The following is a 12,821-nucleotide window of genomic DNA, read 5'->3' as shown; positions in this document are numbered from 1 at the left end:
CTTCCTGGGGCCTCCGATGAGGCCTCGTTGGGGAGGTCTTTGCCACATACCCTGTTCCCAACCCTGAGCTGGGAGACAGTAGGACTCCTGAGGGAGGGGCCTAACTCATCCGCAGCCTGGCTCTGGGCACTTGAGCAAGGGACCACACCTTCCTGAGCCTCAGTTTCCCCACCTGTGAAGTGGGAACACAAGCAGCTCTTGAGATCGTAGGAGTTAATAGGTACAAAAATGATTTGTAGACTGTAATGAGGTCTCTGCTCCTGGGAGCAGGTCTGACCTGATGGCCCAGGTGGTCAGGCCTGGAGCCCCTCCATGGCAGCTCGGCCCACAATGTTCTCAGGGCTCATCTCACTCTCTCCCCAGGGCCCCCAGGGCAGACGGGACCGCCAGGGCCTGCAGGTCCCCCAGGCTCCAAAGGTGACCGGGGCCAGGCAGGAGAGAAGGGCCCAGCAGGGCCTCCTGGTAAGGACCCCCCAGATCTGACTTTGTCCACTGGGGGAAGGGGCTGGGGTTTCTCCCCTATCTGAGCAGCTGAGGCACCCTGTAACCCCTGATCTTGCTGGGGTCAATGACTGCCGTCCTGGGGGTCCCAGGCTCACTTCCTCCCACCAGCACCCCTACTGCCGACCCTATCCCAAATCCTTAAGGGTCTGGGCTGACCCTGCAGGAAGAACAGAAGGTTCCGGGAGCTGGGGATGCAGGCGTGGGGTGGGGAGGCTGGGGCCTGGGGACTCTTCTCTGTCATTGAAACAACACCTCCAGAGAGCCCCCCAACTCTCCCTGGGTCTTGCGGGGAAGGTACAGGTCCTGTGAAGGCAGGTATAGGGCCGGCCCAGGCTGGCTGCCACCTTAGTGCCCCAACCCCAGAGCTGAGGCCTCTGGAGGGGGCGACCCTGCCTCCCTCACCTCCCACCCAGCGGCCCCGGTGCTCCCCAGGCCAGAAGAGAAAGCCATGTTCACTCACATCCCAGGACAGCCCTCCTGGGATACTGGTCTGGAGGCCACCACTGACCTGTTTCCCACCGGCGGTGTCAGCTACCAAGCCCGGCCCTCACATGACTCCTCTTCTCCTGCTGCAGGCCTCTTGGGGCCGCCAGGGCCCCGCGGGCTTCCTGGAGAGACGGGGCGCCCCGGGCCCCCCGGCCCCCCTGGCCCAGCGGGCAGCCCGGGCTTCCCTCCGAACGGCCCCCAGGGCGTCCTCTACTCCCTGCAGCCACCGACGGACAAGGGCGGTGAGTGTCCCCCGAGGGACGGACCCTGGGGAAGCAGACCCTTAGGGAGCGGGGCCTGGGAGCAAGGCTCTGCTGGGTGGGGTGGAAGCGTCCCTGGGGGGGCTGACGCTGGCCGCCCAACCCGGCTCTTGGCCCCAGCCTGGCCGGTCCCTGTCCCAGTGCTCAGCTCCTGCCCCTGGGGTCCTGACCCCCCCCCACAGGTCACTCTGTTGTCTGGGCGGCCTCGGTTTCCCAACTCGGTGACAGGGACACAAAGGCAAAGTCCCGGACCTTAGGCCACTGGACAAGTGTTGGTTGAGCACGTGCTCTGTGTCGTGCACACCGTTTTTGTCCCTGGGGATACAGCAGTGAGCAAAACAGACTCCTGCCCTCAGGGGCCACAGTCTGGTGTTTCTGAACCCAGAAACACCTGCCTACTCGTGGGGAGGGCGGGAACAGGGAGGCCCGAAGAACGGGGCAGGGGGCGCAAAAGGGGTGTCATCTGGTTAAGTGCCCTGGGAAACCGGGCGAGGGTTTTAAGAAGCAGGTGACAGGGTTGGGTGACATCCCAGGCACCGTGGGGGATGGGGACCTCTTTGGGTCAGAGAAACCCTAGCCCCCTCCTGCTGGTGCTTCTGTCCCCGTCTGAGCCTCAGTTTCCCCACCTGTAGAGTGGGGGCAGTTAATACTCCCCAGTGGAGTTGCTCTGGAGGATGGGAAGGGCTCATTCTTGAGCAGAATGGGGGTCCTGGGCTGCCCTCAGGCGAGAGCAGAGCCTTCTGGAGCAAGTGGGAGCTCACTGAAGACTCAGAGAGACAAACAGGGCTCCGCCGCACACCCCCGGGGCCGCAAGGAGCTGTCCCAGGGCTCCAGCCTGCCCTGGTCTGGGCATGATGCCTCGGGCACTGCCTGCCGTCTGGAGTGCTCAGAGCCCTCCTCAGATGGGACCCTCCTTACCCCCCGGCCCTGGGGTCCCCAAGGGAGGGCCGGGTGTGCGCTTTGGGAGGAGTGGGGATGCCCCAGTGGGGCCCCGCCCGCTGTGAACCTGTGGTTCAGGCTTCCAGGTGTGGGGGAAAGGGCAGGGGTAGCCACTCCTATCCCAGGCATTTCTTGGGCCTGGCTTCTCTGGGTCAGGCTCTGGGGACCGGGCAGGACAAAGTCACATGGGGCTTGCCCTGGAGAGACCCAAATCGCAGGAGCTGGGCCACAAACAGACCCCACCCCTGCCCCAGGCTGAGTAATGGGCCCTGTAGTGGCAGCCCAAGGCCCTGCAGCTCAAAAGGGTAGGCAGAGAGGGATTCCTGGAGGAGGCCCCGCGGGAGCCTGTCAGGTACATCAAGAAAGGGCCTGTGGAGTGGAGTGGGGTGGAGGAGAGTTCTGGCCTGGGGCACTGGGGAGGTGAGTAGGGCAGGGCCAGACTCTGAAGGGCCTAGAATGCTCTGGAAGGAGTTTGTGTATTGTATGAGCCCCAGGACCATCCCCTGCCCCCAGTGCCCCTGGTTTCTGCCAAAAGGCCCAGGGCATCCTGACTCTCATAGGCACCTGCCCTACCAGCTCCTGGGGCCAGCCTTGTGCTGACCCCCTGCCTCCCCCTGGGCCTGGGCCTCCACGTACCCTGGCGCAACCCCCATGGTGCCCGGGATGTCACCCAACCCTATGACCAGGCCTCCGTGGGAGGAATAGCATCTGCTTGCCAGGGCAGCTGTGAGGCCCAGTGGAGTCGGGGGTGCCTGTCCTGGCCCTGGGGGAGCTCAGGTCCAGCAGCCCAGCCCTGCCCCACCGGGTCACAGGCAGCTCTGCTCTGCCCACAGACGGAGACTCACAGCCGGCCTCTGCAGCCGTGGACACAGTGCTGGCCGGCGTCCCAGGGCCCCGGGGCCCCCCTGGCCCTCCAGGTAAGTGCAGAGGGCAGCTGCACAGCCTGGCCCGGCTTGGGCACCCCCTCTGGGCTTGGCCTGGGCCAACGGGCCTCGTGGGGCCGGTTGGGGGCGCATGGCCTTGGCAGGGTGCCAGGGATTGGGCGAGTTCCCTTGCTTCTGGGGGGCAACTCCTTTGTGGGACTGGACACAGGAACCCCAAGTGTTTCTGCCTGCTGCCCGCATGAGGCAGCTCAGGGCTGCCCCCATGTGGGCCCGAGTGGGGGTTGCGCCGGGGTATGTGGAGGCCCAGGCCCAGGGGGAGGCAGGGGGTCAGCACAGGGCTGGCCCCAGGAGCTGGTAGGGCAGGTGCCTATGAGAGTCAGGATGCCCTGGGCCTTTTGGCAGGAACCAGGGGCACTGGGGGCAGGGGATGGCCCTGGGGCTCTAAGGGGCTGGATCCTGGGCCTGGCCTGACCCCCACCCTCCGGGGACCCTCACTGGACGGGAGGGAAGGGGCGTGCGGGGCAGGGGCCAGCCCTGCTTGCCAAGTGTGTGGGTGCCCCGTCCCCCCATCATTCATTTACCCTTTCACGTAGTCACTGAGCCCTCCCTACTTGGGGCAGGGGTCTAGTTTCCTGGCCTCTTTTAAAAAAGGTGGCATTTGAGCAAATGCCCCAGGGAGGAGAGGGAAGGTGCTCCAAGGGTATCTGGGGAGGGCATGCACTCTGACCGGAGGGAGGGCGTATTTAACTAGACAGAGTCCAGATCTGTGCCCACCTGGGGGCGGGGCACTTCCTGCAGGTCCTCCCCCAGCATGGGTACAGCCCAGCAGGGGACTCCCAGAGGCCTCACTGTCCCAAGAGTGTGGAAAGTTCAAGCAGGAACACTGCTCCCTGTGCCGCACCCACCAGACTCAGCCCGACCCTCTGGGTGCTCCCTGGCCCCCAGGGATGGACCTGTAAATCCACCATGGCCATGGGTGGAGGCTGGTCCCTGTCGGGGACTGGCCTGGAGGAGGGGTGGGGGTAGGTGGCAGAAGGCTTCCTGGAGGAGGTGATGCTCAGCCTGAGACTAGAGGAAAGACCAGTAGGAAAGAATTTGCTGGGCCGTGGGGGGGATGGAGAAGCTCCAGGAGGAAGGAACAGCATCTGCAGAAGCGTAGAAGCCAAGGAGCTTTCCAGGAGAGTAGCTGGGGGCATGAGGGTGGAGGGGGCCGGGCTGAGGACTTCAGGAACCCCCGGAGGGACCTAACCGGAAGGTGGCTCTGGGTGGCCATGTGGAGCATGGATGGTCAGGACGCTGTTGTAGTAACTCAGGCAAGAAGGGTGGCCTTGGAGGGGTAGGGTCCTAGGTCCAGAGGAGGGGCAGGCCTGAGAGAGATTTGCTGGGAGAGCGGCTGGCTAGGGGGTTGGGGGAGTGTGGGGTGACCCCACAGATGAGGCTCTGAGGGAAGAGCAGGTTGCAATATGGGGTGGGCAGGGGGCTGGCCCCGGGTGACCATCTGTGACTCTGCCCACAGGTCCCCCTGGACCACATGGTCCCCCAGGACCCCCAGGTGTCCCTGGATCCCAGGTAAGGACTTGCCCAAAGGGGAGGGGGCATTGTCTTCCGAGAAAGAAGAGCCAGGCTTCTTCCCAGCCTGAGTTGCTGAGGAAGGGGCGGCCCTTGGCTGCCCACCCCCCATGCCGGGGACGTGTTGGCACGCTTCCCATCTCAGAGATGAGCTAACGGGACCCAGAGAGGCCAGGTGCCTCTGGAGGACATACAGGTCACAGAATGTCCACCCCAGCCTGCCGCCCTCCTCCCTGAGAGTCGCCTGTGTGGGAGAGAGCGCCCCAAAGCCTGGCGACATGGCCCTGAGCCCCAGCTTGCTCTGCTTCTCCAGCTGTGTGACCTTGGGTGAAGAGACAGCCTCTCTGGGCTCCGGCCACCTTTGCTGCTGAGCGGGGATACAAGGCTTCCCCTGTGGCTTGTTAGAGGGAAAAAGGAGGAAAAAAAAAGTGCTGGGAGGGGAAGGGCTTTGTGCTGCAGAAGCCCAGGGCCTGGGAAGAAATCACCCCGGGGAGGGGCAGCCCGGAGGCAGAAGGGGTGGGTATCCTGCTGGTGGGGCTTCCTGCAGCCCCCACCTTAGGGCCCGCCCAGCCCTAGCGCCCCGCTGTCCCTGGAGCTCAGGCTCAGCTGGGCGGGGAGGGGGTGCCTAGTGGTGACCCCCATGCCGCAAGGGATGGGAGTCTGGGCCTTGGCTCTGTGAGTGCTGGGACCTTAGGAGTCCACACACCCCAAACAGCCAGGGTGCCAACAGCCCGAGCTGAGGGTACAGCCAGGCCCGGGGGGCCACAATGCAGCCTGGTAGAGTTTATATTCATTCAGAACCAGTGTCCCCTGATTCCCGCTCTGCTCCCTGTTGTCCCCGCTGGGGATTTTTACGTCCGGGAGGATGCAGCATGGAGGGGGCAGGCGGGCACACTGGCCGCGGGGAGGGGTGGCCAGGAGCTCTGGCCGGGAGCATAGGGGCCCAGAGCCGGCTGGTGGGCAGGGCCTGGGGGCTGGGGGGCCTGGGGCTGCAGAGGTGGCAGGAGGCCCTCAGGCCCGATCTGTTCCTGACTCAGGTACGACAGGCCAGGTAAACGGGGAGTCCAGGCCCCCCAGAGCCAGGCACCCCAGGGGCACCCTCTGAGAGAAGGCTTGTGGGAGTGTGGGTTTCTGTCACAGGGAAAGGGGACTCTGAGTCTCAGGGAGCGAGACCCCGTGATGTGATTGACATCTTTAAGAGGCCCCTCGGGCTGTGGCTGTGGTCCGGCAGCGGAAGGTGGGGAGCAGTGGGGCAGGGAGTCCAGGGAGGAGACCCACGGAAGCGTGCGGGGAGAGAGAAGGTGACCTGCATTCAGGTGGTGGCACCGGAAGCGGCCAGGGGAACGGACGTGTTTAGAAAGTGGAGGTGACAGGTCTGGTGCATGGAACAGATTTGGCAAGAGAGGGAAAGGAAGGTTAGCTCCCGGGCGTGCGTGGGAGCAGCTGGGAGGACGGGGAGCCATCTCCCTAGGAGGTGGCTGCAGAGTGCGGTGGGTTTGGGGGGCACCCAGGGTTCCACTTGGGGGAGGTGGAGTGGGGCGCCCCCCTGTGGGCAGGTGGAGAAAAGGGAGGGCAGCTGGACGCATGGGTTTGGGCTCTGGGGAGCCTTCCTGCTGGATATCAACATGGACGGGAGGCCTCGAGTGGGACCCTGTCACTTGTTCTCTGGGGGGGCTCCCTCTGCGTGCGGGGGGGCCTGCGGGCTTTGCCATCTGTGTGACACCCACAACAGCCCATTTCTCAGCTGAGAAGACCGAGGGCCCCGCTGGGGCTCAGGGAGGAGCCAGTGGAGGGTGGCCCAGGAGGGGCCTTCCCATCTCCAAGCCATCGTCCTCCCGGCCTGGGGCAGGGGCTGCTAAGGGGAAGCCGGAGGTATTAGGGGGGGCAGGCAAGGACTCATCTGCTTTGTCTGCCTTTCTACAGGGCCTGGCCGGAGAGCGGGGCATGACGGGACCGGCTGTAAGTGGGGGGCTGTGCCACTGGGCTGTTCCCAGGGTGGTGGGCTCTGATGCAGGCCCAGGGCACCAGGTGGGTGGTGGGGGGTCTGTCCCGGCCTGGCCTGAGCTCAGCCCCACAGCCACCCCGAACATGGCCTGATTCCACCCTGCCCAGAGAAGGGGCCGCCTGCCTGTGACTCCAGCTGCCCGAGCTGGGAAGGGGTGCCCTTGGAAAATGGGGAGCCCCTCACTGGGAGTGTGAGCAAGAACTGAAGTAGCCTCCTGGTAGAGGGTTGGATGAGCGTCCTCAGGTCTCTTCCGGGGAGCCCAGACCCCTAGGTTAACAAGCTATGTGGCCTTTAACAAGCTAGGAGCCCCTCCCTCCTCTGAACCTTCCAGGAGTAAGGGCGCAGACAGCTGGCCTCAATTTCCCTCCTTGGAAACAAGAATTTATGAGTCTCCACTCCCGCCTGCAGGGCCAAGGAGGCAGGCACCTCCTCTGTGCCCCCGTCTAAAGTTAGGGGCAGAGAGCCAGGGAGGAGGGATGGAGCTTTGCTGAGCACCTGTGTGCTGGGAGGGGAGGCGCTCTTCATCCATGGTGAGTTTAAGCTTTGTGGTGACCCAGCAAGGCAGGACTTTATTTTCCCCATTTTTTTTTTTTTTTTTTTTTTGAGAACTGGCAGCTAAGGCTCAGAGAGGTTAAAGTAACTTGCCCAAGGTTGCACAGTGAGGCAATGATGGAGACAAGATTTAAACCCAGGAGTGTTAGCTTCATACCACGCCTCCTCCTGGCTTCTCTCTGGTTACAGTGGTGAGTCCTGTCCCCGAACTTCGGGCACCAGGCTCCAATCAAAGCTCATTATCAGTATTGATTTATTTAATCTGAATACTCCCAGGAGGTAGGCAGTATTACCCCGTTTTAGAGAGGAAAGCACGGAGGCACAGAGAGGTCAAGTAACTTGCTCCAAGTCACATTGCATATCACGTGGGTGTTATTGTGAGGCCGATATTACTGGCCTTGTTTTAGGGGTGGAGGCAGAGAGAAGCGGGGACTTGATTCCTGGCAGAGCTGAGACCTGAGCTTGCGGGGTTTCAAACCTGAAGCCCAGTGAAGCCCCCAAGCCAACCCATGCCGGGCTGAGCAGGGATGCCTGTGGCCTTGGGCGCTCCCCCGCTCTGCTCTCCCCAGGGCAGGAGTTCCCATGGGTGCAGCTGTCAGGCTCTGGGCCCCAGCACCCCTGTCCCCAGGCTCTGCCTGCCCAGCCTGCCCTAACTTCCTGCCAGCCCCCCATGGCCTGCGCGAGAAGCTGGAGAGGGTAGAGAGGCGCCCCCCCCACACACCAGTGGTTGACTGAGCAGTTTTCTTCCTAGGGCGAGCCTGGCGGGAAGGGGCAAGAGGAGGACAAAGCTGCTGCAGAGGTAACTGGTCTTGGGGGCCGTGCTCCTCTCCTGCCCCCTCGGTTGCGTCCCGGTGGGAGGGACGGGGCACAGGGCTCTGGGCCACGGGGTGAAGGGGGTCCCCGCCCAGTGGGGGAGGCCGATGAGTGACGTAATGCTTGCAGCATAGTGTGCAGATGGGGCACTGGCCCGGGGCCGGAGGAGAGGGGGGACCCTGCCGGGGAGAACCCCTTATTTAAGGAGGCTGCAGGCTGTGGAGTCCCTCTCCGGGGACAGGAATCCCCCATGCGCGGCGCCTGGTGCACGGCGGTGCCCCCAGGGACACAGCGCTGGTGGACTGAAGGATACGTGGGCAGGTGGACAGAGGGCTGGTGGATGTGGGAGGGGACAGTGGGGGAGTGAATGGGAGCAGGCAGGGGCCAGGGCACGATGGGGCCAGGAGGGGACACAGATGGAGCACGCGCATGACCGTGGGGACCTGCTGTCTTCTGGGAGGAGGAGGGGTGCTGGAGACTGGGGTGATGGATAAAGGGGGTGAGGGCAGTGGGGCCGGCGGGGGAGACCTTGCAGGCTGAGAGCTAGAATCCCCTGGGTGTGTCAGAGCTCGGGGGGCGGCCAGCAGAGTGGGCATCTAGGGTTCTCTAATGAGCCAGCCTGGGGGTAACTGGGGAGGTGGGCTGGGATGGAGGGGGGAGGCTGGAGCCAGAGCCTCTGTGGTGGGCCCAGGAGGCAGCGGGAGGAAGATGTAGGTACAAAGCATGGGCACAGATTCGCAGGGAGATTCGCAGACTTGCAAGGGAAGACGGAAACAGTACTTAGGACTTCTCCTTTTGCTTTCTGTAAGCGTGCATCCCGTGGCTCAGGGGCATGGGGCTTAGCTGGGGCCCTGGACCCCCATCCCGGACACTGCCACCAGTGTGGCTTCTCATGGCCTTTGGTTCGCTGGGGTGGGGGGAAGACCTCTCTCCTTAACCTACAGGTCACTTTTTGCTCTCCTTTCGTTTTTTTATTTTGCTTTTTTATAAGTTGGCTCCATGCCTAGCATGGAGCCCAACTCAGGGCTTGAACTCACGACCCCGAGATCAAGACCTGCTCTGAGATCGAGTCGGACGCTTCACCGTCGAGCCACCCGGGTGCCCCATCCCTTTGTGTTGTTTTAAACTCGATCGATCTGAACGTCAGGACAGAGCTGTCGTGTTATGCCTGCAAGAGGCGCTGTTCTGGGACTGACTTCAGCGTGGGGCCTGAGCCCCTCACCATCACTGGCCTTTTCCAAGTGGCCTTGACACCTGTCTTCTCAATAAATCAGCTCACTGACGGGTCTCGGTGCCCAGGGTCCTCTGCCCGTGTGTAGGCTGGGTCCCCAGAAACGGCCTGTCCTCACCGTGCCCTCGTGCTGACGTTCCAGGAGCAGCGGCTCTCCCTTCTCTCCCTCTTGCTGGGGTGGCCACACATGGAGAGCTCTCAGGAGACCAGCGAAGCACCCCCACCCATACTAGGTGCTCTGCCCTTCACAGGGCATTTTCCGGAAAGAAGGGCGCCCAGGGGAAGCAGCCGGGCAGCCCCCGGAGCAGGAAAAACCAAAGCGTGAGGGGGATGGGTCTGGGTGTGAAGCCAGGCTGTGTGGCCACAGAACCCTGGTTACCCTCTCTGTGCAGCAGTTTTCTTGTCTGCAAACAAGAATTCAAACCCCAGGCCTGGCACGTGGATATCCAAGTTGGGACGGCTGTTGTACTGAGAGGATGGGGACAAAGGGGGAGGAGGCAGGAGCGGGGAGGGAGGGGACGACGTGGCCCGTCTCTGTGGCCGGCCCTGACCCTGGCTGCTTCCTCCCCGCTAGGGTGAGGGGGTACAGCAGCTGCGGGAGGCCCTGAAGATCCTGGCAGAGAGAGTCCTCATCCTGGAGCACATGATTGGGATCCATGGTGAGTTGCGACCGGGGCCTGGAGCCAGCCGGACCTGCAGCTGGCCGTGGAGTTTGGAAGCCCCGCTGCCCCCGCCTCCCCATTCCATGCCGCCTTCTGGTGTGCCTGCCTCGACAACACCTCCACTTGGCTGCCAGATGGCCTTCCCCAAACCCAAGGTGGACCCTAGCCTGTGCCTCCCCTGCTCAAGGACCCTCCGTGGCTCCTTACTGCCCGCGACCGATGTCCAGGCACCTCCAGTCCCAAGTCCCTGCCCAGCATGGCCTGGGGCCCAGTGACTTGGAACCACCACCTAGTCCCCCCGGGCCCTCCCCCCACCTGCCCCCACCTCCATGCCTTTGCTCAGGCCAGTCCCTCCGCCGGCTGACCACCAGCTCCCACTTCGGGACCTGCTCTAGGGTCTCTCCTTCTGTCAAGGCACGCTCCTCTTGCCCCACGGTGCTCTGCAGAGCCTTGTGCTCCCTGATGGGGTGGGAGGCCCTTGCGGCAGGTGGGGACCGGCAGCCCTGCAGGGCCTGGAGCCCAGCCCCGGGCAGCCCTGGTCCAGGGTGAGCGGGCGGACGCCTGAGGGGGTGGGTGCCCGCGTGACCAGGGGGCCTGCTGCTGTCTTGCCCTGTCCTCGCTGGGCACTTGGCTTCCTCGCTGGTTGGGCACCAGAAGCAAAGGGGGCCTTTGAGTGCTCCCGACGCCCTGCATGAGCCCACCCTCCTGCTGTCCTTCCAGATCCCCTGGCCTCCCCCGAGGGGGGCTCTGGCCAAGATGCTGCCCTGAGAGCCAACCTGAAGATGAAGCGTGGTGGCTCCCCGCCTGACGGTGCGCTCGCTGCCCTGCTCGGCCCCGACCCCGGGCAGAGGAGGGCTGGCCAGGCCGGTGGCGGCAAGTGAGAGGCCAGCTCTTCAGGACAAGCCCCAGCCCGGCCAGAGAGCCAGCCCAGAGGCCTGTGTCGCCCGGCTGGCTCCTAGACACCCCAAGTGGGCCTGGGCTCCGGACACCGACGATCATGAGGGACACCGGCCCCCAGGGCCTGGGGGGACTTGGGGACAGATGGCAGCTCCAGAGGCAGGGTCCAGAGGGCCCCAGCACCCTTGGCAGGGCCCTTTGCTGGTCCCTGCCCTCCCCACCCTCACTTTCTGCAGGAGACAGGAGCTGGGTGGGCTGGGCAGGGCCTGAGAATAATCCTAATATTCATCATTTACTGAGTCTGGGCCTGTCCAAGGAGCTTTCCCTGCACCGTCTCATTTAACCTTAGGAGGTAGGCTTGATATCCCCACTTTCCACGGGAGGATGGAGGCCCGGCGAGTATAAATAACCTGCCGAGGCCACGGGACCAGGGACAGCTGGGGCAGGATTTGAACCCCGGCCTCCCGGTTCCTTAACCCTAGACCGTGCCAGGTTCCTGTCTGCACGGAGAAACTCAGGGTGGGCGCAGGGCTGGAGGGGAAGGGGGCTGGACCAGCCAGCAGGGAAGGAAGGCAGGGTCCTGGGCCTCCTTCCTCAACCCCCGACCCTGGGCTTGGGGTCTGCTCCAGGGTCTGGCAGCACCAGGGAGACCCTGAATAAACCCGGGACGCTCCCACGGACTTGGGGATAGTGAGAGAGGGGCCCTGGGGTGCAGGGCCCTTCCAACCAAACCGGCACCGCCCACCGCTGCCTCCCAGCCTCAACCCACCCAGCCCAGCAGGGCCCTCCTGCCCCTGAGCCCAGAGGAGGGAGTATTTCCTGGGACAGCAGCTCTGCCCTCTCCGGGAATCTCTAGGGTCGGCCATTTCTGCAGCATACGGCAAGTCCCGCGTCCCCTTGACCACCTAGAGACAGGACATTGCCCGAGTCCCGGGCCCCGTCGGGAGAGACGCTGCCCCCCTCAGGGCCGTGGGCCCAGGCGGCAGGCTCCACAGCAGACGCCCGGGGCCGGGGATCCCAGAGCAGCTCAGACCACGGCCCTCAAGGCCTCTCCGGCCATGGGTCCCCTGTGACCCGGACCGGCCCTGGTGCTCCTCTCTTGCTGGGCCAGGACCCAGTCTCAGCCGCTGACTCGGAGGTTTGGGTGCCACCCCGAGTGGTGTCTCCTCTCAGGGCAGGAGCCGTCTGTCCCCAGCGTCCTTGGTGCTCCCGGGAGGTTGTGGTCAGGCCCCGGCCACCTCCCCCTGCCTGGGGGCCGAGGTGCGGCAGTCAGAGGCGGGCGGGAAGTCTGCAATTCTCTGACAATAAAGGTGCTGTCCCCCCCCTCCCAGGGCTCTGGTGTCTTGCCGTGCTGCTGGGGGGGGGGCCTGGGAGCCGGGCTCCTGGCCACGGAGACGCAGGTACTGAGGGAGGCCGTCCCTGGAAGGTTCCCATCTAGGGACGGTGTTGTCCGATGTGAGGACGGTGCCACGCACGGAGCACGGGACACGGCTGTGGGCCACCGCAACCCAGCAGGGGGACACCTAATCTGTCGGGGGCCAGCCGAGGGGCCGTGGAGGAGGAAAGGGCCTTCAGGGGTCAGCGGGAGTCGGCTAAACAGGAAAGAGCACTGGAGGCAGCGGGGACGCCTCAGCAAAGGCTTGGAGGGGCGGAGGAGGGCGGCTCATGGGGGATCCCCTTGTACAAGGCCCCCTTGTGCCCAGAGCGTACACACAGGTGCGGGAGGCCGGGCCAGGCAGGGCTGTGAGCGCCTCCCCTGGAGGGCTGAGCCCCTTTTTCTTTCTATAGGCCACCCTCTCACCTCACTGGGCCCCCCCACGCCTGGCCCTGAGCAACCCCCTGTGTTGGCTGAAGCCTCAGCCAGGGAACGGGGCAGCCCCTGGGGCTCCCGCAGGACTGCACGCCCTCTGACAAGCCATCCACCGCTCAGGGAAGCGGGTCAGAAGGCATCTCCTTCTCCCAGACCCGCGGTGGAGAAGCCGTGCGAGACTATCTGCTTTGCCCAGGACACCGAAATGT

The 12,821-nt window shown here is 64.2% G+C and overlaps 1 protein-coding gene across 2 annotated transcripts in view; it reads left to right on the top strand.

Annotated features, from left to right (window-relative positions):
• The window catches only part of COL26A1 (collagen type XXVI alpha 1 chain), a 141,880-nt gene extending 129,764 nt beyond the window's left edge, over positions 1-12,116 (top strand). For both annotated transcript variants that reach the window (XM_045875619.2, XM_045875618.2), the window contains exons 6-13: positions 364-462; positions 1,080-1,232; positions 3,023-3,106; positions 4,590-4,642; positions 6,566-6,601; positions 7,951-7,998; positions 9,818-9,902; positions 10,626-12,116. In XM_045875619.2, the coding sequence (XP_045731575.1) occupies positions 364-462; positions 1,080-1,232; positions 3,023-3,106; positions 4,590-4,642; positions 6,566-6,601; positions 7,951-7,998; positions 9,818-9,902; positions 10,626-10,786 (719 nt within the window). In that variant the 3' untranslated portion in view covers positions 10,787-12,116. The remainder of the gene's footprint in view (positions 1-363; positions 463-1,079; positions 1,233-3,022; positions 3,107-4,589; positions 4,643-6,565; positions 6,602-7,950; positions 7,999-9,817; positions 9,903-10,625) is intronic.
• The last annotated feature ends 705 nt before the right edge of the window (positions 12,117-12,821 follow it).

This window comes from Mirounga angustirostris, unplaced genomic scaffold (genome assembly GCF_029215605.1).
Source record: "Mirounga angustirostris isolate CCGP_5_RB_7025 unplaced genomic scaffold, mMirAng1.0.hap1 SCAF_5, whole genome shotgun sequence".
NCBI classification, from domain to species: Eukaryota; Metazoa; Chordata; class Mammalia; order Carnivora; family Phocidae; genus Mirounga; species Mirounga angustirostris.
This window is presented reverse-complemented; position numbering and strand designations above follow the sequence as displayed.